At 42.1% G+C, this 23,668-nt stretch overlaps 12 protein-coding genes across 14 annotated transcripts; 7 read left to right on the top strand and 5 right to left on the bottom strand.

Annotated features, from left to right (window-relative positions):
* Positions 1-94: 94 nt before the first annotated feature.
* On the bottom strand, positions 95-1,253 carry LOC108604099 (glutathione S-transferase 1-1). Its single transcript, XM_017993381.1, has 2 exons — positions 1,173-1,253; positions 95-908 (listed from the first exon to the last, which is right to left on the bottom strand). The coding sequence occupies exon 2, from the start codon at positions 902-904 to the stop codon at positions 275-277; it is 630 nt and encodes a 209-aa protein (XP_017848870.1). The 5' UTR covers positions 905-908; positions 1,173-1,253; the 3' UTR covers positions 95-274.
* Positions 1,254-3,271: 2,018 nt separating this feature from the next.
* Positions 3,272-4,030, top strand: LOC108601630 (glutathione S-transferase 1-1). Its single transcript, XM_017989529.1, has one exon. It carries the CDS (start codon positions 3,325-3,327, stop codon positions 3,964-3,966), a length of 642 nt encoding a protein of 213 aa, XP_017845018.1. The 5' UTR covers positions 3,272-3,324; the 3' UTR covers positions 3,967-4,030.
* A 295-nt stretch (positions 4,031-4,325) lies between these two features.
* Positions 4,326-5,215, top strand: LOC108603626 (glutathione S-transferase 1-1). Its single transcript, XM_017992584.2, has one exon. The coding sequence runs from the start codon at positions 4,369-4,371 to the stop codon at positions 5,008-5,010; it is 642 nt and encodes a 213-aa protein (XP_017848073.1). The 5' UTR covers positions 4,326-4,368; the 3' UTR covers positions 5,011-5,215.
* Positions 5,216-5,321: 106 nt separating this feature from the next.
* Positions 5,322-6,629, top strand: LOC108603627 (glutathione S-transferase 1-1). The gene has a single exon (XM_017992585.2). The coding sequence runs from the start codon at positions 5,342-5,344 to the stop codon at positions 5,981-5,983; it is 642 nt and encodes a 213-aa protein (XP_017848074.1). The 5' UTR covers positions 5,322-5,341; the 3' UTR covers positions 5,984-6,629.
* Positions 6,630-6,660: 31 nt separating this feature from the next.
* LOC108601658 (glutathione S-transferase 1-1) lies at positions 6,661-7,466 on the top strand. Its single transcript, XM_017989557.2, has one exon. The coding sequence runs from the start codon at positions 6,697-6,699 to the stop codon at positions 7,342-7,344; it is 648 nt and encodes a 215-aa protein (XP_017845046.1). The 5' UTR covers positions 6,661-6,696; the 3' UTR covers positions 7,345-7,466.
* A 74-nt stretch (positions 7,467-7,540) lies between these two features.
* On the bottom strand, positions 7,541-9,189 carry LOC108602450. 2 transcript variants are annotated; one of them, XM_033294073.1, is made up of 3 exons: positions 9,002-9,189; positions 8,204-8,930; positions 7,541-8,146 (listed from the first exon to the last, which is right to left on the bottom strand). In XM_033294073.1, the coding sequence occupies exons 2-3, from the start codon at positions 8,444-8,446 to the stop codon at positions 7,541-7,543; spliced, it is 849 nt and encodes a 282-aa protein (XP_033149964.1). In that variant the 5' UTR covers positions 8,447-8,930; positions 9,002-9,189. The 2 variants fall into 2 exon arrangements, with proteins under 2 accessions (XP_033149964.1, XP_017846062.1); XM_017990573.2 differs by having other exon boundaries at positions 8,204-9,189.
* A 402-nt stretch (positions 9,190-9,591) lies between these two features.
* On the top strand, positions 9,592-10,516 carry LOC108602245 (glutathione S-transferase D7). Its single transcript, XM_017990295.1, has 3 exons — positions 9,592-9,857; positions 9,914-10,055; positions 10,108-10,516. Exons 1-3 carry the CDS (start codon positions 9,592-9,594, stop codon positions 10,432-10,434), a joined length of 735 nt encoding a protein of 244 aa, XP_017845784.1. The 3' UTR covers positions 10,435-10,516.
* Positions 10,517-10,892: 376 nt separating this feature from the next.
* Positions 10,893-23,667, top strand: LOC108602945 (suppressor of lurcher protein 1). Of its 2 annotated transcripts, XM_017991293.1 has the most exons (7): positions 10,898-11,091; positions 11,153-11,321; positions 13,089-13,315; positions 13,378-13,911; positions 22,585-22,995; positions 23,064-23,268; positions 23,324-23,667. In XM_017991293.1, exons 1-7 carry the CDS (start codon positions 11,010-11,012, stop codon positions 23,664-23,666), a joined length of 1,971 nt encoding a protein of 656 aa, XP_017846782.1. In that variant the 5' UTR covers positions 10,898-11,009; the 3' UTR covers position 23,667. The 2 variants fall into 2 exon arrangements, with proteins under 2 accessions (XP_017846783.1, XP_017846782.1); XM_017991294.1 differs by lacking the exons at positions 23,064-23,268; positions 23,324-23,667 and having other exon boundaries at positions 10,893-11,091; positions 22,585-22,739; positions 22,798-22,980.
* On the top strand, positions 11,641-12,882 carry LOC108602950 (myosin regulatory light chain, striated adductor muscle). Its single transcript, XM_017991299.1, has 4 exons — positions 11,641-11,830; positions 11,885-12,106; positions 12,162-12,418; positions 12,474-12,882. The coding sequence occupies exons 1-4, from the start codon at positions 11,789-11,791 to the stop codon at positions 12,643-12,645; spliced, it is 693 nt and encodes a 230-aa protein (XP_017846788.1). The 5' UTR covers positions 11,641-11,788; the 3' UTR covers positions 12,646-12,882.
* On the bottom strand, positions 14,564-16,643 carry LOC108602948 (fatty acyl-CoA reductase wat). Its single transcript, XM_017991298.1, has 5 exons — positions 16,487-16,643; positions 16,126-16,238; positions 15,557-16,067; positions 14,764-15,493; positions 14,564-14,703 (listed from the first exon to the last, which is right to left on the bottom strand). Exons 1-5 carry the CDS (start codon positions 16,560-16,562, stop codon positions 14,616-14,618), a joined length of 1,518 nt encoding a protein of 505 aa, XP_017846787.1. The 5' UTR covers positions 16,563-16,643; the 3' UTR covers positions 14,564-14,615.
* On the bottom strand, positions 17,329-19,572 carry LOC108602947 (probable cytochrome P450 9f2). Its single transcript, XM_017991297.1, has 4 exons — positions 19,370-19,572; positions 18,310-18,826; positions 17,595-18,252; positions 17,329-17,534 (listed from the first exon to the last, which is right to left on the bottom strand). The coding sequence occupies exons 1-4, from the start codon at positions 19,570-19,572 to the stop codon at positions 17,368-17,370; spliced, it is 1,545 nt and encodes a 514-aa protein (XP_017846786.1). The 3' UTR covers positions 17,329-17,367.
* Positions 19,593-22,849, bottom strand: LOC108602944 (DNA ligase 3). The gene is made up of 5 exons (XM_017991292.1): positions 22,765-22,849; positions 22,206-22,535; positions 21,358-22,150; positions 20,098-21,303; positions 19,593-20,037 (listed from the first exon to the last, which is right to left on the bottom strand). The coding sequence occupies exons 2-5, from the start codon at positions 22,495-22,497 to the stop codon at positions 19,926-19,928; spliced, it is 2,403 nt and encodes an 800-aa protein (XP_017846781.1). The 5' UTR covers positions 22,498-22,535; positions 22,765-22,849; the 3' UTR covers positions 19,593-19,925.
* Position 23,668: the final 1 nt, after the last annotated feature.

Here is a 23,668-nt window from a genome sequence, read left to right as displayed (position 1 = left end):
GTAAGCCTATCTTATCTATAAGTAAACACAAACAGTTGCCCATGACTTGCTTGAAAACAGCAAAGAGCTTTAAAAATAGCAACACAGTCTAAGGTTATCTCTTACTTGTACTCAATAAAAATGAATACTCTTTTATTTATAGAAAAATAACTCTGCAGCGAATTCTCACTCGCTGCAAATTAGCACAGAAAAAATAAACACGATTTCAAATCGTTTTCTTGTGATAAACGGAATAAATTAATACATATGTATGTGTGTGTTTGATTAACAGCGCTTATTCGAAGTATTTCTTGAATTCCAGGCAGCCGGCCCAGTTCTCATCCCAGCCGGGGGTGACCTTCTTGGCATTCTCGTACCACTTGTTGACATTGGCGTACTTGCTGATGTCAAAGCCAGCAACCTCGAAGGTGGACACGCTAGCCAAGAGAGCAATATCGGCAACGGTAAGCGAGTCGCCGGCAGCGTACTCCTGACCCTCCAGGAAGGTGTTCAGGAAATCGAAGGCAGCCTCGATCTTCTTGAAGGCCTCGGGATCAGCGGGCGCCTTGGCGAACACCTGCGGGTAGTAGTAGTTGGCGAAGCTCTGGTACAGAGTACCCATATCGAAGTACAGACGCTGGTTGATCAGTGCGCGCTTCTTGGGGCACTTGGGGTACAGCGAGTCGGTCTTGCCGTATTTCTCCACCAGATAGACCAGAATGGCGCGCGACTCCCATAGAGCGAAGCCATTGTCCACCAGCGTGGGAATGGTGTGCTGGGGATTGATCTTCAAGAACTCGGGCTTCAAGTGCTCGCCAGCCTGCAGATTGAGCAGCTTCTTGTTCAGCTCCAAGCCAACGGCCTTGGCGACCATGATGACGGAGCGGCAGGGCGAGGAGCCGGGCAGATAGTAAAAGTCAGCCATTTTACTATAATTATAATAAAATAAACGATAGACACACAATTAGACGCGCTCCTATAATTAATCAGCACAAACAGATAAAACAATGCTAGCTTTTGAAGCTATTATTAAAAAGCACTTAATTGCTCTTGCTGTCTCTTTCCAATGTACATGATTATGTCATGGCCAGTTGGGCTAAGCTTAAAACCATGGCAATGGTTCACACAAATTATTTGAATTTTTTATTATATGTACACACAAGTTTTTGTTCACTATATATAATGACACTTACTTTTTGTTTTTTAGAAAAGACGCGACGAACTGCACTGAACCAAGTATCAAGCAAAACTGATGCGGAATTCGAGAGCGGCTCTGCTTTTATAGACGGCGGCTAGCCGACGCTGATTCAGCGGCCGGCAATCGTCATATTCGTATCGTGAAACCGGCAAACAACGCACTCGTTGGAGCAGCGGGAGCGGCAGCGGCAGAGCGGGAGTGACAATCATATATTATACAAATATATGTGTGTTCATTTGTATATATGTGTATGCCCCCACTCGAAATTATTTGCCAAGAAGAGAGAGCGAGAGCGAGCGAGAGCGAGCGCCAGTTTGTTGTCTTCGCGTGTTTGCCGTTGGTTTTTGGCATGTTAGTATATATATTTGTGTACTAGTATGTGTGCATTGTAAAAATATGTTTTGTAGCAAACTGTATACTGCGAATTGTTTTTTCAAAGAGCCGCCAGTGCAGCAGACTTGTTTGTATGTCTGGCCATATGTTTGTGATCCAATTTAAAATACATCTCCATGCACTGCACCCTTCACTTCTCTCCTGTTGCTGCAGCCACCAAAAGCCGGCAACTTTCTAATGAACGCAGCCTGAGATCGCTCTCTCAGTTGAATTATATTTTTTATAAATTTGAGCCAACTACTTGTGCTTGCATTTAGCTTAGAATTCCATGCATTACACATACACACAAACAGTATAGCGTTCATTAGTTTGTATACATACGTATTATTACAAAGGTATTGAGTTTATAAAAATATTTGTGTATTTATTGGCAATTTGTAAAATCTTTGCGATTTTAGCAGCTGCAAAGTTGTTTGACTTCAATTGTTCCATTGTAAACTGAGCTTTCAACCTTGAAATCAAATTTGATATCTTGTTAATACAAATTTCATGCTAATTGTTGAAACATATGTATAAATTTAATGACAATTTATATTTTTATCATTAGATCGGGTTATGCTTTTAATACAAATCAAATATTTACTGTTGTGAAATGAAAGCTTATACTTATAACTTTGCCTGAATCAGCATAACGATTATATTAAAATATCGTTACACATAATCTTTGGGTTTATGACTTGCATATCAAGACTACTGGAAGCTTCTAAAATCGTTGTCTGTTGAAAAGTTTTATCAGTTTCACAACTGCAAAATTTTACTATCACCATGATAGTGCAAAAAAACAAAAAATAAACTTAATAATAAACAACAAACAGCACATTTGGTGTTTTCATGTACACGTCAGTCCCCCACGAGCTTAAGCCAAACAACAAATACATACAAATAAACGTTTATATGTATGCGGGAGCTCTCGAGAGTGATTGACATGCTAAAGAGAAAGAGAGAGAGAGAGTGAGAGACCTAGCAAGCTATCCAGAACATTCCGCTTATTCAAATTGTATGCTTCATAGTGTTGCTTGAAATACCCAAAAGCTGCTTAATCATTATTGTTTTTTTTTTTGAGAATTCTGTGAAAATCATAAACAAAAGCAACAGTCAAAGCCCTACAGGTGGTTTGGGTTTTACGCCTCAGAGTCTGACGAAGAGCTTGAGCATAAAATATAGAGAAAGGTCGTGGTACCAGTTTGCCTACACTATATGAGTCATAAAATCAAACTATGTATAAAGCAAATACACTTAAAAAAAAACTTACAGCTCAAGCTCATAAATAAAGTGTATATAATAATAGCTTTAAAAAATGTAATTTTGTTTGAAAAGGGAAAGAGATTAAATTAAGAGAAATCTCTACGTTGTGCACAATGAAAACAAGTTTTTTTTGCATAGTGAATTAAAGAGAGTACAATAGACTTTGTATAATTAACAAACTTTTGTATATTTAGACGCTTTTAGTATAAAAAAACGAAATCTAAAAGCGTAACGCAGCGTTAGTTAGTTTATTTCTTTCATAATTTTGGACGCAGCATAATTTTATGTTAATTTTTTATAAATCTTAGCCAGGATTGCATCAGCTACAGTATAACAAGTTAATCAATCACGTACATTCTTATCGGTCAATGAGTGCATCTAGATAAGCGACCTAATTAAAATTATCAAGCATTAATTTTGTGCATATAAAGCATTGTACACCCACTAGTTGTCATCAGTACTTGCTCAGCATTTGTAACAGCAACACACAGTCTAGAACATTAGCAAACATGGATTTCTATTATCTGCCAGCCTCAGCGCCCTGCCGCTCAGTTCTAATGACTGCCGCTGCTGTTGGTGTGAAGCTCAACAAAATATTGTTGAACACTGCTAATAAGGAGCAACTGAAGCCAGAATTTATTAAGATCAATCCACAGCATACGATTCCCACGCTGGTGGACAATGGCTTCTCAATCTGGGAGTCGCGTGCCATTATGGCTTACTTGGCTGAGAAGTACGGCAAGGAGGATTCGCTGTTCCCCAAGGATCCAAAGCAGCGTGCGCTGGTCAATCAACGTCTTTACTTTGATATGGGCACGCTATACCAGTCCTTTGCCGCCTATTATTATCCTCAGTTCCGTTCAAGTGCACCCGCCGATCCTGAGCTGTACAAGAAGATTGAGGTAGCCTTTGACTTTCTGAATACCTTCCTGGAGGGCGAGCAGTTTGTTGCCGGCAAGACGCTAACAATTGCCGATATTGCTATGCTCTCCACAGTTTCAACCTTTGAGGCTGTGGGCTTTAAGCTCGATAGCTATCCTAATGTGGCCAAGTGGTATCAAAATGCTCAGAAGGTGACACCCGGCTGGAATGAGAATATAGAAGGCATTGCAGATCTGAAGAAGCGTGTTGCAGATTTGAAAAAGAATTAAATGTAGTTAAAACTTTTAATTTATATAGCATGTTAAATAAATGAGTACATTTTAATACATAGAATTTTTTGGCCTAGATAAAAATCAAAAGTGTTGTCGTCAGGTGACTAATAAATTAACTATATAAGTTAAGATAGAGAGTAATACATATGTACATCAGTTTCCTATATATATATTGCTCACACACTTCAAATGTTTATCACACCAGACCGGCCGGTAGTTTGATATTATAACAATGACAAGCAGTTTTAACAGCTAAAAGGTATGTATAGATAATAAGCTCAATTACTAAACAAACAGCATATAAGTATATTTACATTACCTTATAAAAGTTGCACAAAGCTAAGCAGCCCTCAGTATATTCTAAACAGCTAAGAGCAACAGTTAACTCAACAATTTCAAATGGATTTTTACTATTTACCTGCATCCGCACCCTGCCGCTCCGTGCTCATGACAGCAGCTGGAGTGGGTGTTAAGCTAAACAAGAAAATTCTAAACACCATCAAACAGGAGCAGATGACACCCGAGTTTATAAAGATCAACCCACAGCACACTATCCCAACTCTCGATGACAATGGCTTCTCGGTATGGGAGTCGCGTGCTATTCTCATATATCTAGTGGAGCAGTATGGCAAGAACGATGCTCTATATCCTAAGGATCCCAAGCAGCGTGCTGTAGTCAATCAACGCCTCTATTTTGACATGGGCACGCTATATCAGTCGTTTGCCGATTATTATTATCCACAATATATAGCGAACGCTCCAGCAAATCCTGAACATTACAAAAAAATGGAGACTGCTTTTAGCTTCTTAAATACCTTTCTGGAGGGTCAACAATATGTAGCTGGCAATCAATTGACGATTGCCGATTTGGCCATTTTGGCGTCAGTGTCAACTTTTGTGGCTATGGACTTTAAGCTGGATAACTATGCCAATGTGAGCAAGTGGTATGCACACGCCAAAAAAGTGGCTCCTGGCTGGGCTGAAAATGAGAAAGGAGCATCGGAATTCAAGGCAGTTATGGAAACACTGCGAAAGAAGTAACTTTTATGTAACATTTTTGAATAATTTATAAGAAGTTTTATAAAGCTTAAATTAAAATACATAGTTAAACTGTTAATTGTTAATTAATACATACATCAGATTCGTATGTATGTATGTATATTCCAACCACACAATACTCTCACACACCTAATTTGTTTTTTTCGCCTATTCTGATAGCATAACAGACAATAAAAGCTTATAAAAATGTATAGATAACAAGCTCAATTGCTAAACAAATATGAGAACCGCAGCTTATAAAAGTTACACAAAATCAAACGGACCTCAGTACTATTTAAACATCTGAGAGCAACAGTCCATCAGATTATCGAAAATGGATTTTTATTATCTGCCTTGCTCACCGCCCTGTCGTTCAGTTCTCATGACAGCAGCTGGAGTTGGTGTTAAGCTTAATAAGAAAATATTAAACACTATGAAACAGGAGCAAATGACGCCCGAGTTTATAAAAATAAATCCACAGCACACAATCCCAACGCTGGATGATAATGGCTTCTCTGTATGGGAGTCGCGTGCTATTCTCATATATTTAGTGGAGCAGTATGGCAAGAACGATGCGCTGTATCCTCAGGATCCCAAGCTGCGTGCAGTGGTTAATCAACGCCTCTATTTTGACATGGGCACGCTATATCAGTCCTTTGCCGATTATTATTACCCACAATACATATCGCTTGCTCCAGCGAATCCTGAGCATTTTAAGAAAATAGAAACTGCTTTTGGCTTTTTGGACACCTTTCTGGAGGGTCAACAATATGTAGCTGGCAATCAATTGACGATTGCCGATTTGGCTATTTTAGCGTCAGTGTCAACTTTTGAGGCAATGGACTTTAAGCTTGATAACTATCCCAATGTGGCCAAGTGGTATGCACACGCCAAGAAAGTGGCTCCTGGCTGGGCTGAAAATGAGGAAGGACTAGTGGATTTCAAATCAGCTATGAAACAAATGCGAAAGAAGTAAATTTATGTTAATTTACAAGAAATTTCATGAAGCTTATATTAAACTCTTCGGCCATTAGTCAAGTTAATGCCAAACTAAATTAGTAAAATTATTGCGTCGTATATTATTTGAAGCATAACAAAATAGCAAAAACAAAGAAAATAAACAAAATAATGAGCACACACACTTTGTTAATTGCCGGCAACGGTGAGCAACGGAGAGAGAGAGAGAGAGAGAGTGAGTACAGCTCATTAGAAGAGCTACAGCGAAACATGCTCAACTAGAATATACCCTTGATTCAGTTTATATCAGATAACAAGAACTATAGATATCAACAATAATACTTGTAAGCATAAAAATAGTTTTATTTTTGTATGTTTTTATGTTATAATCAGCATGAATTGTAAATTGTTATCAAGCACTTGATAGCGCTTGTTAAGCAATTGAGAGAGCTGAGAGTGAGCGGAAGAGTGGCAAAGATAAAGAGAAGAAAGCTTTTGAATGTGTTAGCTTTGCTTATATACTGAGTATGTCTGTATACTGAAATCAAAACAGTTAGCTCCGTACAAACATTATTCGTATATTACTTTTATTTAATGCACGATAATTTTAGCGCTCTTTGCTCACTTTTGTTTGCTGCTCATTTTTGCTATTATAATAAATGAAGCAACACTTTCAACTCAGTGCAAACGCAAAACTCAAAGGCGTAACATATAAAGTATTCATATAATAGAATGGATTTGTACGCTATGCCCGCCTCGGCGCCCTGCCGTTCAGTTATAATGCTGGCAGAAGCTTTGGGTATCAAATTTAATTTGAAAGTCATCAACACGATGGAGGGAGAACAGCTGAAGCCAGAGTATTTGAAAATCAATCCACAGCACACAATTCCAACGATTGTGGAGGAAGATGGCTTCACTCTGTGGGAGTCACGCGCTATACTAGCTTACCTAGTGGAGAAATACGGCAAGGATGACTTGCTATATCCCAAGGATCCACAGCAGCGTGCTTTGGTTAATCAGCGTCTGTACTTCGATATGGGCGTGTTGAATGAGGCTTTTAAAAACTATTTCTATCCACAATTTCGCGAGAACAAACCTGCGGATCCAGAGCTCTTCAAAAAGGTAGAAGATGGTTTCGAATTGTTCAACACTTTCCTGGAGGGTCAACAGTATGCGGCTGGCAGCCAGCAGACCATTGCTGACTATGCTTTACTAGCTACAGTTTCCACTTGCCAGCTCATGGGCGTGCAGCTCAGCAAGTTTCCAAACGTGGACAAGTGGTACCAACATGTCTCCAAGACAACTCCCGGCTTTGAAGCGTCCTACAAAATTGTGGTCGAAATGAAAACCAAGCTGGAGGCAATGAAGAAAGCTAAATAGTTAAAGCAATGTAATTATAAAATAAATTATGTAAACGGCTAATTTGGCAATTTGTTTGTAATCGGTAAAGATAAGGCAAAGAGCCAGCCAAGCATGACAATAAAAATTGTTTGAAGTGAGTCATACAGAACGTAAATGAAAACCATTGTTCATATTTGTTTATAAATTTATTTATACTATACACAGTCTTAAATCATCATTCAACAATTTTCTGCAGCTCTTGATACTTGCGTATGGCATTGCGCACAAATTCGGCGGTGCGTCTGACACGCTCTGGCGTCATCTCTTCGGCAAGCATGCGACCCACATCCTGTGCCCCGCCAGAGCGCAAATAGTCAACAGCTTTGCTGGGTATTTCACAGATGGGCGTTAGTCGGCAAAGTGTGCTGGTAATGGCACTACCAAACAGTATAACGCCCACAGCAGACAGCACCACAGCAACCACACGAAATAGCGTGGACATGAGTATGCTGGGCAGCAGTTTGGTGGCAAAGGCAAGCAAAGGATTCACATTGGCGTGCACTTTAGGTGCGGCGGCCACCACTGTGTTGCTATCAGCAGCGCTGTCGGCGTGAGGCGCATTTACTGGCACTAAGAAGCCTTCGTAGCCCGTTTGCACTACAATGGGACCAGGATAGGGATACATGCCAGGTGCAGCAGTCATGGGAGCAGGATAAGCTGCTAGCGGTGCTAAGCCGGCGCCGCCAAATTGATTCAGATACTGCTGAAAGGCTTCGGGTGTAATCAGGCCACTGGCGTAGGTAATGGGTTGAATGTTGCTGGCGCTAGCTACATTATCAGGCTGTGGAAATTAAGCGCTTAGCTGCGAAGTTTAAAAGCTGTGAGTGGCAACACTTACTGTGGCAGGCTCCTGTGTTGCATCTGTTTGACTCGCGCTGGCATTAACATTGGCATTAACTAGCACTGCATCTGGATTTGGCTCCACAATCGTATCCGGCAGCTTGTCCGTCTCCTCTATGGTATTGATTGCTGTTGCCACAGGCGCTGATTCCAAAGCGGGCAGCGTGTAAGCTTTGTGGCATAATACGAGCAGCGGCAGCATAAGCCGCAGCAACTTGTTGCACTGACTTTTCGTAAACATTTTTTTCTTGTGGCACTTACTCTGTTGCAATTGCAGATTCAACTGTTGCTGCTGCTGCCGCAACAAAGTCTCTTTATAGGCTTGCAGTGCATTATCCTGGCTTGTCCTTTTTCGCAATTAGTCACCAAATTTTCCAGGAATTTAAATCCTAATGCATTTGGAATTTACCATTGTCTTTGGTGCTACCTGCTCAAGCGGCACAGGTAGGCAAACAAAATTAGCCTGAAACGCTACACTGGTGGCGAAAATAGTGTGCCTAGCGTGTTAGTGTCCAGCTCAAGTGCTTTTCAACTTGAAGCCAATAGAGTTTCCAATCGATTTTATATGAAAATTTATGCAGTGTGGTTTAATTTTAGACACGAACACGAATTGTTGACCGACTTTTAGGCTACATACACCCCCAACCAGAGCGCGCGCGCCTCAGGTGAGCACACATTAGGACAGGCGACGCGCCTGGTTGTCCAGGTAACGTTCGCCATGATAACTAAACGAACATGGCGAAACAGAAAATAAAATTAAACAAAACAAAGAGCATGAAACAAAAAGTAGACACACCACCGATGACATGTTCTAAACATTTTCAAACAGGATACAACAACGAACAGGCACGTCCACTAAGTTAACACTTGGTTTACATCATCATCATCAGCAGCAACTAGGACGAACGCAGCAGCAGCAGCAGCACAGTTTGCTCAGCTTGACACTCGCAGGCACACTGGGGAACTGCATAGACATCGACATCAACTCCGTGGCCGCCGTGCAGCACAAGCTGGTGCATAAAATAGTGTGAGTAGCAGCATGTGGCAGTTGCAAGCTTTTGCCATATTAAAAATGGATTATTAAATGCATCTAAATGCGGGCAATTAAAAAAGCGCAGCTAACAAAAGTCAATGCGACTAAAGTAATACTCTTACTAGCAAGCACTTTGCTATATTAATACCAAACAATGTCTTAATTTTTCGACTAAGTGAGTCAATTATATTACTTAGGCAATTACTTTTGCTTAAATTGAAAACTGTACGCTTCTCTTTGTTTTATAAAATTGCCTATAATTATCATTAATCATTCATTGAAAATCGATGCATTGATTTTGCTGCCTTGTTAGCTGCTTGGCATTGGCATTGGCCAGCTGTCAGTTGTAACTGATGCCTGAGACTGAGCAAATTGTAACTGAATTTGTCTACTGCCTCATTATCAGTGGTGGCAAAATGTCCACGCCAGTGCTGTACTATCTGCCACCGAGTCCGCCCTGTCGCAGCATATTGCTCCTGGCCAAAATGCTGGCACTCGACTTTGAGCTAAAGATCGTCAACATACTGGAGGGTGAGCAGCTCAAGCCGGACTTTGTGGCCATGAATCCGCAGCATTGTCTACCCACCATGGATGATCAGGGACTGGTCTTGTGGGAAAGGTAATTTAAACTATAACAATATTTAATTAAAACTAAAACTTTTTGCTTTGAATTAGTCGCGCTATACTTTCATATCTGGTGGCTGCCTATGGCAAGACGGATGAGCTCTACCCCAAGGATATACGCGTGCGTGCTTTGATTGATCAGCGGCTGCAATTCGATCTGGGCACACTCTATCAACGCCTAACAGATTACTATGTAAGCTTAGCTATTCTAATAGCATTCAATATATTCATTGTAAACTACTCAGTTCCCCACCATGTTCATTGGCGCACCGCTGGATGAGGGCAAGCGTGCCAAACTCTCCGAGGCCGTTGGCTGGCTAAATGTTATTTTGGAAGGTCGTCAATTCGCTGCCGCTGAGCATTTCACCATTGCGGACTTGACCTTGCTGGTGACCATTTCACAGCTGGAAGCCTTCGACTTTGAGTTAAAGCCCTATAAACATGTCAGGCAATGGCTGGAACGCTGCAAGGAGCACATGTTGCCCTATGACTATGAAGAGCTCAATGGCAGCAAGGCTGTCATGCTGGCTGATATGTTTAGAGCCAAGATGAATCAAGCAACAGAATCTTGAGAACATTTAATACAAGTACGAATTATGTAGAAGCTTTATTTGTTGTTGTTTTAAAGAAATATATAACTTGAGTTGTGTTTTCAGTGTTAGAAACAAAAGTTTAAGTTAATGAGTTTTATTTTTAAATTATTGAGTTTTCACTGTACTTGCAGCATAGACATATCTTGTCTAAAAGTCTATATGATTTGCTTGTAATAAAATCTAAATTTATTATATTACCTCGTTACCCTCGAGGCACGAGCTGATAGCACCACATAGCCAATAAAGGACGAAAACCGTTTAAAAATAGCCAACCAAAGTGGCAGCTTGCTCACGTCCTTGTTGTTGTTGTTGTTGTTGTTGTTGTTGTTGTTGTTGCTGCTGCCGCAGGGACAGTCGCGGTGACAAAAAACTAGCAACAAAAAAAACTCAAATTTGAACAAAAAGCTGGACGAGAGTTTTTTATGAGCTCGCTTTGGGCCACACATATAGCATATGAGGGCTATGGCTATTTATAAAAAGCATCCTCAGCGTTGTGTCCTGTATCCTGAGCTGAGAGCTGCGCTTCAGTTTCAGTTTAAGTTCGTACGCTGAAGATGGCGGCCGTTTGGTTAGCAGCGCTGCTAGCACTGAGCTTGCAACCAGCTTGGTGTGGCAAGCAAGTGCAATTGTGGCTGGGTAAGCACAGCACTTGTTTGTTCGCAATTGAAGCATAATTCATGCCATGCCAATCTGATAGATTGCTCCTGCCTGCATGCGAACGAGCGTAATGCCAGCCAATGGGGCAGAGTGACGTTGAATGCGAGCCAAGCCGTTGGCGCCAAGAACAACTGCCTGATGGTATTCATTGGCGGCATGGCTGATGAGCTGGTGGCCTTTCGCTTGGAGCAGCTGCAGCTGCGCGCCGGGTGAGTAGCAATGCTTCCGCCTGTTACGCCAAATCCGTATCCGCAACCAAATCGATCAGAGATCTGGATCTTGCCAGCGAGCCAGCCACTGACAGCTGCAGCGCGGAAATCAACAGAATTGCCCAAATGCTATGTAATTAAAATACCTAACGAAGGCCAAGATGCATTCGCTGGTGTGTGGGGGGTCCGTGGAGCCGTGTGCCGGCCACGCCTGGTTATTTATATAAATCGAAGACGCGCCCGCAAATTTGTGTCAATTAATGCGAAAATTTGCCAAGCATTCAAATAGCGAAAATAATTTCGAAATCGATTTGTCAATACAAAATATATAAAAATTCGTTTTTTTTTTCGTTGGGTGACCACAAAATTTTGCTGTGGAGTCTGCGGCAGAACGTTGATGGTCCTCAGTGCGAGAGGTTGTGCATGGAATTAAACATTTTGTTGTCTAGTGTAAAACGTTAGGCAAAATGTCTATGGATCCTGCAGTGTCGTTGGAGGATCTGGAGCGCGTGAGTGTATTGCGTGTGTGTGTGTAGAGTCGAGTTAATTCTATATTTGTGCAGCGACGTCGTCGAGCCAGTGCGACACGCAAGGCTTCCATGACGCTGCAGGCGCAGTCAACGCTGCCCGAGTCGGAGGCCATGGCGGTCATCAATGAGATATTCAATCCCAAGCTGAAGCTGCCAGAGAGCACGGGACACTATACGCTGCCAGAGGAGCTGAGTGCACACGATTTGGTTTCACCACAGGATTTGGATATTGCCAAGTTAGCCGAGTTGAAGGAAGTAAGTGTCCATGTGCTTGTTGCTTGCACAGAGATTCAATCTGCTACACTCCAAGGTCTTTTTGCTCTTCGATACGGACTGCGATGGTCTCATATCGAAGGATGACCTGCGCTTTACCTACACGGCGCTGGGCAATGAGCCCAACGAGCAGCTTCTGGAGCAAATGATGCAGGAAGCGCACGAGCCATTGGACTATGAGGCATTTGTGCAGTTAATGTGCCGACGCACGCAAGAGCTGGACCCAGAGGATGTGCTGCTGGAAGCTTGGAGCAAATGGGATGACTATGGCACGGGCAAAATTGACGAACGCAAGTGTGTTAAGCAGTGTAACAAGTGTGACAAGTTATTAAAGAAAAGTGTTTACTAGAATATACGAGGAGCTGACCAACTATGGTGACAAAATGAGCGTTAAGGAGGCCAAGGAGGCGCTCAGTCATGCGCCCATGGCCAAGCCCAAAACGTTGGAGGAGCCGCCAATGATTGATTATCCCGCCTTCTGTCGCATGCTGAGCGGCATGCGAAAGCCCAAAAAGCATTAGCACAAACATAAACTAAATATGCGATTAACTAAATTATTTTTTACACGCAAGAATGCTTCAAACAGTGCAGAGTCCTTTCAAAATATTTAAATAGTGCAACAAATTCGCTCAAACCCAACTCGTCACACTATTGTAATTTATTTATTTATGTAGCTTTGTTTCTTAGCAAGTTTGTATGCTAACCTTAACGCCAACTTTTGTTAGATATTCTATCAAAATAAATGATGAGGAACCAAATGGCTAATGCAAAAAAATTTATTAAATTTGGTTTTCGCTATTAATAGTTTGGCCAACGAGCCGCGCCATGAATTGGCCAATAAATTTTCAACATCATTTCCATTTTGGCCATTTTGTCATTTGATTATAACTGCCATCTCGCTCGCTCTCTCTCGCCCTTTCTCTCTCGCTTTGGCAAATATGCATGATACGCAATTTAATGACAGCTGCTTGGACACTGTGGAGATATTTCCGTATCTACGCGAGCCCGTCATCGAGAATTCGACACAGCCAGCGTACACTTGGTGCCAGCATACGAGCAGTGCGCGCAATGCCACGCCTATTTATAGCAGTGGGCGTCTGCTGGGCTTGCGGCTGAGTTTTCGGCAGGCTCCCACAAAGGCGGACAACTGGCAGCTAAATCTGACAGCCAGCTATCGTTTCCTCAAACAAGGTGAGTTGACTTATTAACTTAACTATAAATAAGCTAACAAGCATTTGCGTGTGTGTGTGTAGAGTCCTTTAAAACAGAGGGACGTCTGGTGCCGCACAGCTTTTGTGACTTTTATTTCTTTGCCAGCACCAACAGTGCGGATGAGAATCTTGGTCAGGGCTATTTTCATTCGCCACGTTTTCCCGCACACTATCCAGCGCATATAAAGTGCGCCTACAAGTTTATAGGACGACCCGATAGTCGTGTGGAGCTGCTCTTCGAGGAGCTACAGCTGCCACCAGTGGCTACTGGTGGCTGCCAGCTGGATGCACTTACCATTTTCGATGCCGAGTCTGCTCATATGGATGCAGTGATTGATGTTCTATGCAGCGCTTGTCCCACACGGCGTATACATAGCAGCGGTCCGGATCTGCTGCTGGAGTTCAACGCCAGCTCGAATCGCACTGCCAAAGGATTTCGTGGCAAATTCAAATTTGTGCAACCCGAGATGCCGCCCATACTTGAGGTCGCCAGCATAGCGCTAAAGCAGCCGCCCGGTATAGGAAACAGTCTGCTGGAGGACGAACAGCCCGCAAAGCCTGCGCGCAGCAGCTTTGGTAAGTCTGGCGCCCCATAAATTAGTCTTAGCTTATAACTTGCGCTTGCAAAATCCAATCGAATTATGCTAAACGGCAAGCAAAGTTGTTCAATTGCCTGACGGCTTCCGTCTGTCGGGCGGAAGCCAACGAAGTTGTCTGCGGCTGTGGTGGCAAATCGAACTGATTGGCAATACTGTAGCCAAAGTCAGTTCAGTCTGTGTTTCAAACTCGACAGGAGCAAATGTTGCGCTTCATAGTGTTTTTAGTTAGCTACGCTATAATTGAGCTTAAGCTAACGACTGCATGTGGCGCCAACGCTTTTGGAGGAGGCAGTGAGTTCATTTAATTACTATAAAAGTTAGAAATTATTTACTTCAATGTTCAATGTATTATGCAAACTGTATGATGCCCACGCTATGTGCAATTAAAACAATGTAAACACTCCAGAGTATTAGAGCCGCAATGCTCTAATCTCTGCAAATAGAGAGCTGATCTCATTACTTTCGTTACCTGCTTACAGTGAAGACGCAGCATGCGCTCTGTGTGCGCTCTGTGCTCATTGAGCAAGTTAATGAGCGCAGCAAGACACCTTAAGCAGCTTAGTGTTTGATTTTAGTGCAAGCCACAGGCTCAAGCTGTGAACAACTAAATTGTAGTCAGTGCATCGACACAAGTTGTAATTTCTTTTTAATATAAAAACTTGTTAATTACTAAAATTAACACTAGATTAGTAGTTTGCTTAGTGACCACAAAAGCGCAATGCCGCAACTGCAGACAGCAAACTGCAATAGACGATGCAGCACATAATATCTATAAAAAAAAGAATGAAACTAATTGTCAGCAGTTAAATTTTAAAGTAATTTAACTAACCTTGCTCTAAGCCGCTGAGCGCGCTGTAAGGTGGCAGGACTGGGATCCTCTTTGGCCAAATATATGCGCATGCCGCCCAGCGCAAGCTGGAAATAATCATCCCAGTCCAGCGTGCTCATATCGAACTCAAACAGCTCTTTGTCCTGCGTGGACATGCATTGCCACAGTCGCTGCGTATTGTGCGTACCAAACTTCCAGCTCGTATTGGTGAATGGCACCAGCAGCTCAATGTTCTTGTGTATCTTGTCATAGAGCCGAATCATGCGTGGCTGCTGACCACGCAACCACAGCACCAAGTCAATGGCATAGCCAGGCAGCAAGTGATAGAAGAAAGCCAGAAACTTGAACAACCAAGCGGTGGTGGTGCAGTGTAGAAACGGCAGCCACATTGCCTGCGACAGTGGATAGGTATTGGCTAACAGCTGCGCCTTGTCCCGAAAGCCGCCCCAGCTGAGCTCGTTGCGATTGCTGGGCACATAGTTATAAATGGGTGGCTGCTGCTGCTGTGCGGATTCAGCGGATTGTTTGCGCTCCGCTTGCTGCACAGCAGTTTGCCAAGCGCTGGCCAGCACCATGTTGCCGCAAAAATCCACAGGCACTATATTGGCGGCAGCATTAACGTTCAGCCGAGTGACGCGCAGAATGCCAAAGGCGGCGCCGTAGAGAATGGCAATAGGTCCATAGAGATTATCAATCCAGCCGGCAACAGGCTCCTTGTAGCTGCCCACAACTGTAAGCAAGCAGCGTAGGCTATATTAAAAAAGTAATGTGGCAGCTAATGGGCGTCACCTACTAACACCCGGACGAAAGATGCACAGCGGCAAGTCGCCCGCCTCTTGTTGCAGCACCTGCTCCGCCAGCGCCTTCGTGTACGTATATGTATTGGGAAACTTGCCCAGAAGCGAGCTTGTCATGCTGTCCAACATTTCTTCGCTGAGCTGCTTGCGCAGCAGCAATACCTTGTCATAGCTAAACACCAAGTGCTCTGGATAGTAACGCTCATCTATGTGATCTATAACGCAATTGGAGAATGCTGTGGACACATGCACAAAAGCCAGCAGCTGCTTCATTTGCTTGGCCAACTGCAGCAGCAGCTGTGTGGCACGTGTATTGATGTCCAAGGCCTGATGCAGTGGCTCGCAAAATCGCACAGTGGCTGCACTATGCAGCACCACTTGCACCTCAGCCGCCAGCAGCTGTCTGTCCGCCTCACTTATGCCCAGATCCTGCTCCTGGCAATCACCTGCAATGCTTACTATGCGCTCCAAGCACTGAGCATTCGTTTTATGCAGCAAGCTAAACATCTTAAGCACATAAAGATTGTATGAATGGATGCATGAATTCAGCTCTAAGTCTACTTACAGCATTGTCCTTCCAGGCTGCAATGCGCTCTTGCACATCCTGCCCACGCTTGGGCCTTATCAATACATAGATGCGTTTGACTTCTGTGCAGCGCAGCAGCTTTTCAATAATTACTGTAATATTAAACGTTTGTTGTTTATTACTTTTGCACATTAAATGTTTTAAATAATGAGTTGAGCTTCACTTAACATCAGACAAAGTAAATTTTATGCAAAGTCAAGGTTCAAGTTTTAAAATTAAGCACTGTTCCAAACAGCTTGTTAACTGTCATTTAAAATTAATCATTTGTAACCGCTCATCATACAGATATTTGTATTAAATTTGTTGCTTCCTGTTGCTTTTGGAACACTTTGATTAATACCTTTGCCCAGAAACCCGCTGCCGCCAGTCACGAATATGGTTTTGTCTTTATAAAACGTTTGTATATTTGATAACATTTTGTAAGCCACACAGTATTTTGTCACAAACGCACGGACAACACAAAACTCAAAACAGTTTGCAAAGGTTTTTGAAACGCAGTCACAGTTGCCGCTTTAATGAGCAGAGCTCAGAATGCGCCAACGTTATTTATACCAAGCTGGGGAAGCTCAAGTCTCTCGCATGATATAACAATAAGTACCACAAGTTGAATATAATAAGCAGTAAACACAAACACTTCACTAAGGGAAACGATTTCACACTTGCAAGCTTTTTACACATATTACGTATACGCCTGCGAGCTCATCAGACTTATACTTAGACAGCATTTGATACGCCCTATAAGTTTGCTTTAAATCCTAACTAATTGTTGGTAATTTCTAAGGCTTAGAAAGCTTCTGCTTGACGCATTAAATTTCGTTGCGCTCTTGAACTTTAGCGCACTCCACATTAAATGCTGCTTAGGGAATTTTTATGGCTAAACGCTACCACTTTAGCTCCATTCAAATAAAAACAATATGAAAAGCCCGCAGTATCTATTCGACTCTTGATTGAAGTAGTTGCATGACTGTGATTCGCATATTGCTATAACCTGAAATTATAGAAATTTCAATGCAAAAGCAGTCAATAGCAGCTGTCAGTTTCAATTGACAGATAGCTTTGTGACCTATAATTGGTTTTAATCAAGCCAATAGCATAGAATTTTAAATTTTCTTATTTTTAAAACGCGTGCACAAAAATTAAAGTCTACAAAAACTCTTAAATGCATAATTAATGAGTCAAATGTAATCTCAACAATAACAATATATTTAAAATATAACTTCTTCAATTGCGTTGCACCAGCTTAATCCAGAAACCATTCTTAGGTACTAGCTGAAAGCCAGATGATTTGAGCTTCAAGGGTATACAACTCTTCTTGGCAGCCTCAATACGATATTCACGCAGCATATAGAAAATAATAGCCTTAGCCTCAAGCAAAGCAAAACGGGAGCCTGCAAAAAAGATTTATATTAACAAACAAACAAATAATATTTTTATGATATAAACATTACCTATGCAATTACGCTGGCCCAAGCCAAATGGATAATACGTGAATGGTTTGATTTTGTCTTTGTTCTCATCGCTGAAGCGTTCGGGATCAAACTTTTCAGGATTTTCAAAGTATTTGGGATCGCGATGGAAGCCACAGACCGGCAACCAGACAGCCTCGCCCTTCTTAATTTCTATGCTCTTGCCATCAACTTCATAGGTAATATCCTTGTTGCACTCGCGATCAATGGCAATTGCAGCTGGCCACTTGCGTAGCACTTCGGAAACAACTTGATCCAAATACTTCATGCCCTGCAGTGCCTCATAAGTTAGCTGACCATCCTCCAGCTGGTTCTCCACCCCTTCAATCTCCTCAAACAAACGCTGTTGCACATCCTCATTCTCCATAATCTCATGGGCAGTAAAGCACATGAGCACAGCAGTGGTCTCAAAGCCCGCAAAGAAGAAAACAAAACATTGAGCAACAATATCACGATCGCTCCATTCGCGATTTGAAGCTGGCTTGGGCTTATCTGTGGGCAACATGCCGCGTGCTTCCATAAGCATATTTATCATATCCGGGCGTATAATGTTATGCTCCTGACGATATTTCATGGCATCCAGCACCAGACTGACCAAGTACTCTGTGCTTTTCTTATCAAAAAGCGAAATTTTGAATAGCTGCAAAGAAAACAACAGTTGAGTTATGTTTTATTTAAAGTATGTATATGTACTTACATCCAATACCCATTTCATGGTTGTAAACAACAGAAATTTAATGTTTAGCCAGGTGTTAAAAGTAGTCAGCTTCTTGCCCATAAGATAGAATTTATTGTTACGCTCCTTAAACGAATTCACTTGCAAGCCAAATGCAGTTGAAGCAATCACATCGTTGGTGAAACGCGTGCAATAGTCCTTCAGATCCAAATCAAAGCCATCAGCTGGCAACTTATCCCGCTTTAGGCAATCTACTGCCTCCTTAGCTACTATGTCCATAAGCTGAAACATTTGACGCATTTTACTGCCTGTGAACGCAGGACTCAGTGTGCTGCGCATATCCTTCCAACGTGCATCACGCATAGAGAACAGTGAGCTGCCAAATAAATTGTCCATATGTTGAGCATGCTCCTCGTCATTGCCAAAAATATTGCGATGATTGATAAAATGATCAAAATCTTTTATGGTAATTTGCTTGATTAGCTCCGGGTCCCGTATCATTAGCAGCGGCTTACGATTCTCAAATATGCCAAACACTCTGTTGATAAGCAGAATTCAAAAATTAATAATTAATTATGTTTATATATGAATTTAGTTGCTATCGTTGCACTCACTGCCAAGGCTGATAAGCTATAAATAGTACAGTTAGATACGAACAACTTATTTTATATAGATAAAGATAATTGTACAACTTGTTCAACTTGTTACAAAGCTGACAGCAATGTAAATAGTTAATGCTACAATGGCGTAAATAAATCACAATATTATTTATGGTAATAACTTCGTACATTTTTTTTATGATCTACCGTCATTTTATTTTTCTAAATGATGACTTTATTAAGCAAATATAATTTAGCTATGCATATACTTTTATTTAAAATTACGGTGCCAGCTTTAAACAACGAATCTAATACGACATATGTACACAAATAAATTGATATATTTATTTATAGCACATGCGTGCATATTATTAATTGAATAATTGCTGCTTGAAAGCTTCTCCAGCTTGCCTATGTTTGTTGTTTACGCTGTGTGACCTTCAACTGAGATCATCGACTATAGACGCATTTTTTACACTTACTTGCCCTCGCCCTTGTTGTATAGCTCAACAATCAGATCAAACATCGATTGTCTCACTATAAACATTTTGCCAGTGCTGCCCAAAAATGGGTATGGGTTATCGCAGGGAATGCCACGCTCCTTGAAGAAGCCATGTGTGGACACAGACCAGCGATAGGCCAGCACTAGGATAACCACAAATAAAGCGCAAAATTCCAGCAGCATTTTGCCAGCTAACAAGTGTACAATATGCGTTCTGATCACAAACTAAATGCGACACAAACGAATTCAAACCTAACATATGCGAGCAGAGCTTTTACGGGGAGCTTTGCGTTTTGTCTTTACTTGTGATATACGACGGGTAAAATTAATGAAATTGCTTTAAACAAATAGAAGCAAGTGCTTACAGATAATATATACAAGTATATAAACACTTAAGGGCGTCACAAGCTGCACCCACAATATAAATATATGTATGTATATGCAATACTTAAAGCTATTTACAATTTTCTTAACATTCAATTTGCAATAGTTGTAGCTCAACATGAAATTGCTTATCACAAAGCATTTTAACTGTGTTAAGACTTTAAAAGCACGGCGTAAACTGGATAGGGCTGCAGGGCATTGGCCTCTAACGATGTGCGCAACCATTTTATGTGCAAATGGCGACAACTGGTGCGATAAGACTGTCTGCAATTTAAAAGAATTTTAGACAAACGCCAACAAGTTCATATAGTTTTTCAATTATACCTTTGCTGTTTTATATTCATAGTGATTTCATAATGAAACGCCAGCTTAGCTTTTTGTGTATTCCTTGTCAAAGTGCCACCAAGACGCACAAATTCATGTATTAACTCTGGCTCAGCAGCAGCATCGGTAAAATGCGCAGTCAGTCCGCTAAATAATTTATTCTCATCGCTTTTTACTTTCTCTTTCACTGCTGGCGTTGATGTGCTCGCTTCCTCGCTTTGTTCAACATTTGGCATTGTGGGCTTAAAGTAATCAATAAGACTTGGCTGAGCTTTTGTTTCCAGCTTTGCGTTCTTTTTCTTACTGCTGCTGGGTTGATCGTCTGGACTACTTTTAATTTTCTTGCTGCTGCTGGGTTCATCGTCTGGACTTCTTTTCATTTTGTTGCTGCTGCTGGCTTGATCGTCTAGACTTCTTTTCTTGCTGCTACTGGCTTGACTACTGCTCGCTCCTTTGTTTTTTTGCGGTGTCTTCTCCAACTTTTGCTGATCATCACAATCGGCCAGCAGCAGGTCTACATTAACGCTTTGCTTAGAAGCCGCAAATAGTTGTTCGAGATGTGCTAGATCGTTGGCTTCCTTGGCTGTCTTATCGCTTCTTAAGCGTGTTATACGTGGAAAGCGTATGGAAATGCCTGCCGCAGTGTGTGCCTCCGACTGCGTAAACTCAGCGCCAGTAATTTCCCATACAGGCATACTATCCGGCACCTTGGCCAGCACATCAGGCACTAGTGCCTTTTTGCAAAGCAGCCAATTGGGTATTTTATTGGCATCAGCACGCTCTGTGAGCTTCATAAGCGACTCATGTATCTCTTCATTTGTGGCATCATCGAGGCCCGAGTGTACTTTGGTCACCGTCTTCCAAAGATGATCGCTTGTATCATAGCAGCCCATGAGAAAGATGCTGAGTATGCCACCCTTTTTTCCAGAGCCATACCAGCCACCCAGCACAACCAAGTCCGCCGTATCGGCCATTTTACCGCCAAAGAGATAATCCTTCTTCACCTTAAGCCAGTTGCGTTTGCCAGGCTGATATGTGCCAACGGGACTCTTTAGCACAACACCTTCCAGATTTGCTTGCAGCACTTTGGCCGTCATCAAAGCCAGCTCATGCTTGGTTTTTAAGAATTGTGACTCTGACAATTGCACATGCGATTTAATGGGGTTTATATGCTGCTCCAATATCTCACGACGTTTACTAAATGTACTGTAAGCATAAAGCATGTAATTAAGTTGCTGTCCAAAAGCTAAGAGTACTCACAGTTGGGTTAAATCATCGCCAGCATACAGCAAGCAATCAAAGACAAACAGACAAATGGACGCATTGGCATAAGTTTGTTTCTTATGCGCTCCCAGCGTGCCAAAAGGCAGCAAAGCGCCCGTGTCCGTGTCCACCAGAATGATTTCCGAGTCCAGAATCATGTCACCCGCATCGGGAAAGGCCCGTGGTATATAATCTTTAAGATCTTTGATTTTGTGATCCATCACAGGTTTCAGATTGCGACTGAAGAACTTGAATTCAGTGCCCTGCTTATGAATCTGCACACGCTCTCCGTCGTATTTAACCTCGCTGTAAAGACCGCCGGGATGCTTTTTAAAAGCATCATCCACAGACTTGCACGCGTTGGCCAGCATAGGGGATATGGGTGTCATCACCTGTATGCCACCAGGCAATCCCTTTGCTTTCGCCTTGGAGCTGCTTGGCAGCACTGCCTTCTCCGTTTTACCAGAAAAACTGCGCACAATGGCAGCCAGATCACGCGAAGATTGATAGGCGGCATATGCTTGTGGACCAAATGCATCAAGTATGTGCCTAGCGCGTGCGTTAATGCGCAAATCTTGCTTGATCAGCCGGATAAATGTACGCAAATCCAAGTCAGTGGCCTGCTGACAAACCTCACGCAATAGCTCCGCTTGCTCATCTTCCTTGGTGCGCTGTTCCAACTTGCACAGCAGCTCTTCTACCTCATGAAGATACAGTTTGCTTTCTGTTTGAGCCTTTAATTTTTTCGAGGCTGCAAAATGCTTGCGCAAAGTTTCCGAAATGTCACCATCTGCAAACCAAAATTATTTCACCATCTTGTGCAAACAGTGCAATAATAAACTTACCTTGCTCCAAGTCAAGATGCATCTGCTGCTGATCAACGTGCAAGATGCGTGAGAATAATTTAATTAACGCTTTGTTTTGCAAATTGTAAACGCGCTGTGTGGCACCCGGTATAAGGAACTGCACCCATTGCAGTGTATCACCTTGAAAGCCTTTGCCGCTGGTGCCCTTTTTAAAAAAGCGTTCCAGTTGCTCCACTTTTCGCAGGTAACTTGATTCAGCAGCTATTTCATCACAAATACGCCGAAACGTGTCCAACTTGTTGTCGTCATTCTGTGCCTGCCTGCTGCTCATAGCTCTGCCCCAAAAGAGTTTAATGTGACGCCAACGCACTTTGAACATAAAATGAATAATAAATCAATTAAATGTATTTATTTACAGAGCACTGCCGGCAGCTGTACGATTCGCGGGTTAACAAGTCTGGCAGCTTTGAATCGAGTCAGCTGTTGAGCTCGATTACAAAAAAAATCGATTCTGTGGCGGTCGCAGTTCAATGCCGTTACGAATTTGAAGCGCAGTCACCTGAACGTATACAGGTAAAGTTTCACGATTTCAACATACCCACGGAGCATGAGAACTCAACTCGTTGTCAAGATCTGGATGCTTTGCATGTGCTCTCCAAGGTGGGGGACAAGTATGAGACGCAAGAACTGCTTTGTGGCGCCTTTCTGCCAAAGCCTATAATGTCCACGGGACAAGCTCTCCAATTGCAGTTTGTTGGCAAATATCCGCCTACGATGACCAACAAAGTTCAGTATTATGGTTTCCGTGCCGAGTATAGATTTTTGACAAGTAAGTTAGTAGTATTACTTAATTTTATTTTTAAATTTTCTTAACAAATGCTTTGTTGTTATTTATAGACTTTGGCATTGTGTCAGGCGAACAGCAAGGAAATGACTGCACCTTTGTTTACAACAGTAGTGATCGCATTAGCGGACTCTTTCATTCTCCAAATTTTCCTGGATACTATCTTGAAAATGTCGTTTGCAATTATTATTTCTATGGAGATAATGAACGTATTGTAATACGCTTCACGTTCTTTGACGTGGAAGGCATTCCCGGCTCGTAAGTTTGCTGATTGATTCAAAACATGGACACTAATTAATTAGTTATTATCCAGCTGTGATTTTCAAACGGCTAGTGACTATGTAGAGTTTTCCAATTTCATGAGTACGGATCGCAAATACAAACGTTATTGTGGCAAGTTGCCAGACTTTGAGGTGCGCTCCGATGGACGCTTCTTTCGGGTAACTTTTCATTCTAACGATCGCTTTGTGGCAAATGGCTTCCGCGCCCTATACACCTTTGAGAGAATAAAATCACGCATAGATTTGGATTTGGAATCCAACAGTGTTTCCATGCAAAGCTATGTATCCGACAGATCTAACGCTATGTTTCATATTAGAAACATTATTTTTCTGCATATTTTAGTCGCATTAGCATATGTATATGTATATATCTGAAT

This window comes from Drosophila busckii, chromosome 3R (genome assembly GCF_011750605.1).
Source record: "Drosophila busckii strain San Diego stock center, stock number 13000-0081.31 chromosome 3R, ASM1175060v1, whole genome shotgun sequence".
NCBI classification, from domain to species: Eukaryota; Metazoa; Arthropoda; class Insecta; order Diptera; family Drosophilidae; genus Drosophila; species Drosophila busckii.
This window is presented reverse-complemented; position numbering and strand designations above follow the sequence as displayed.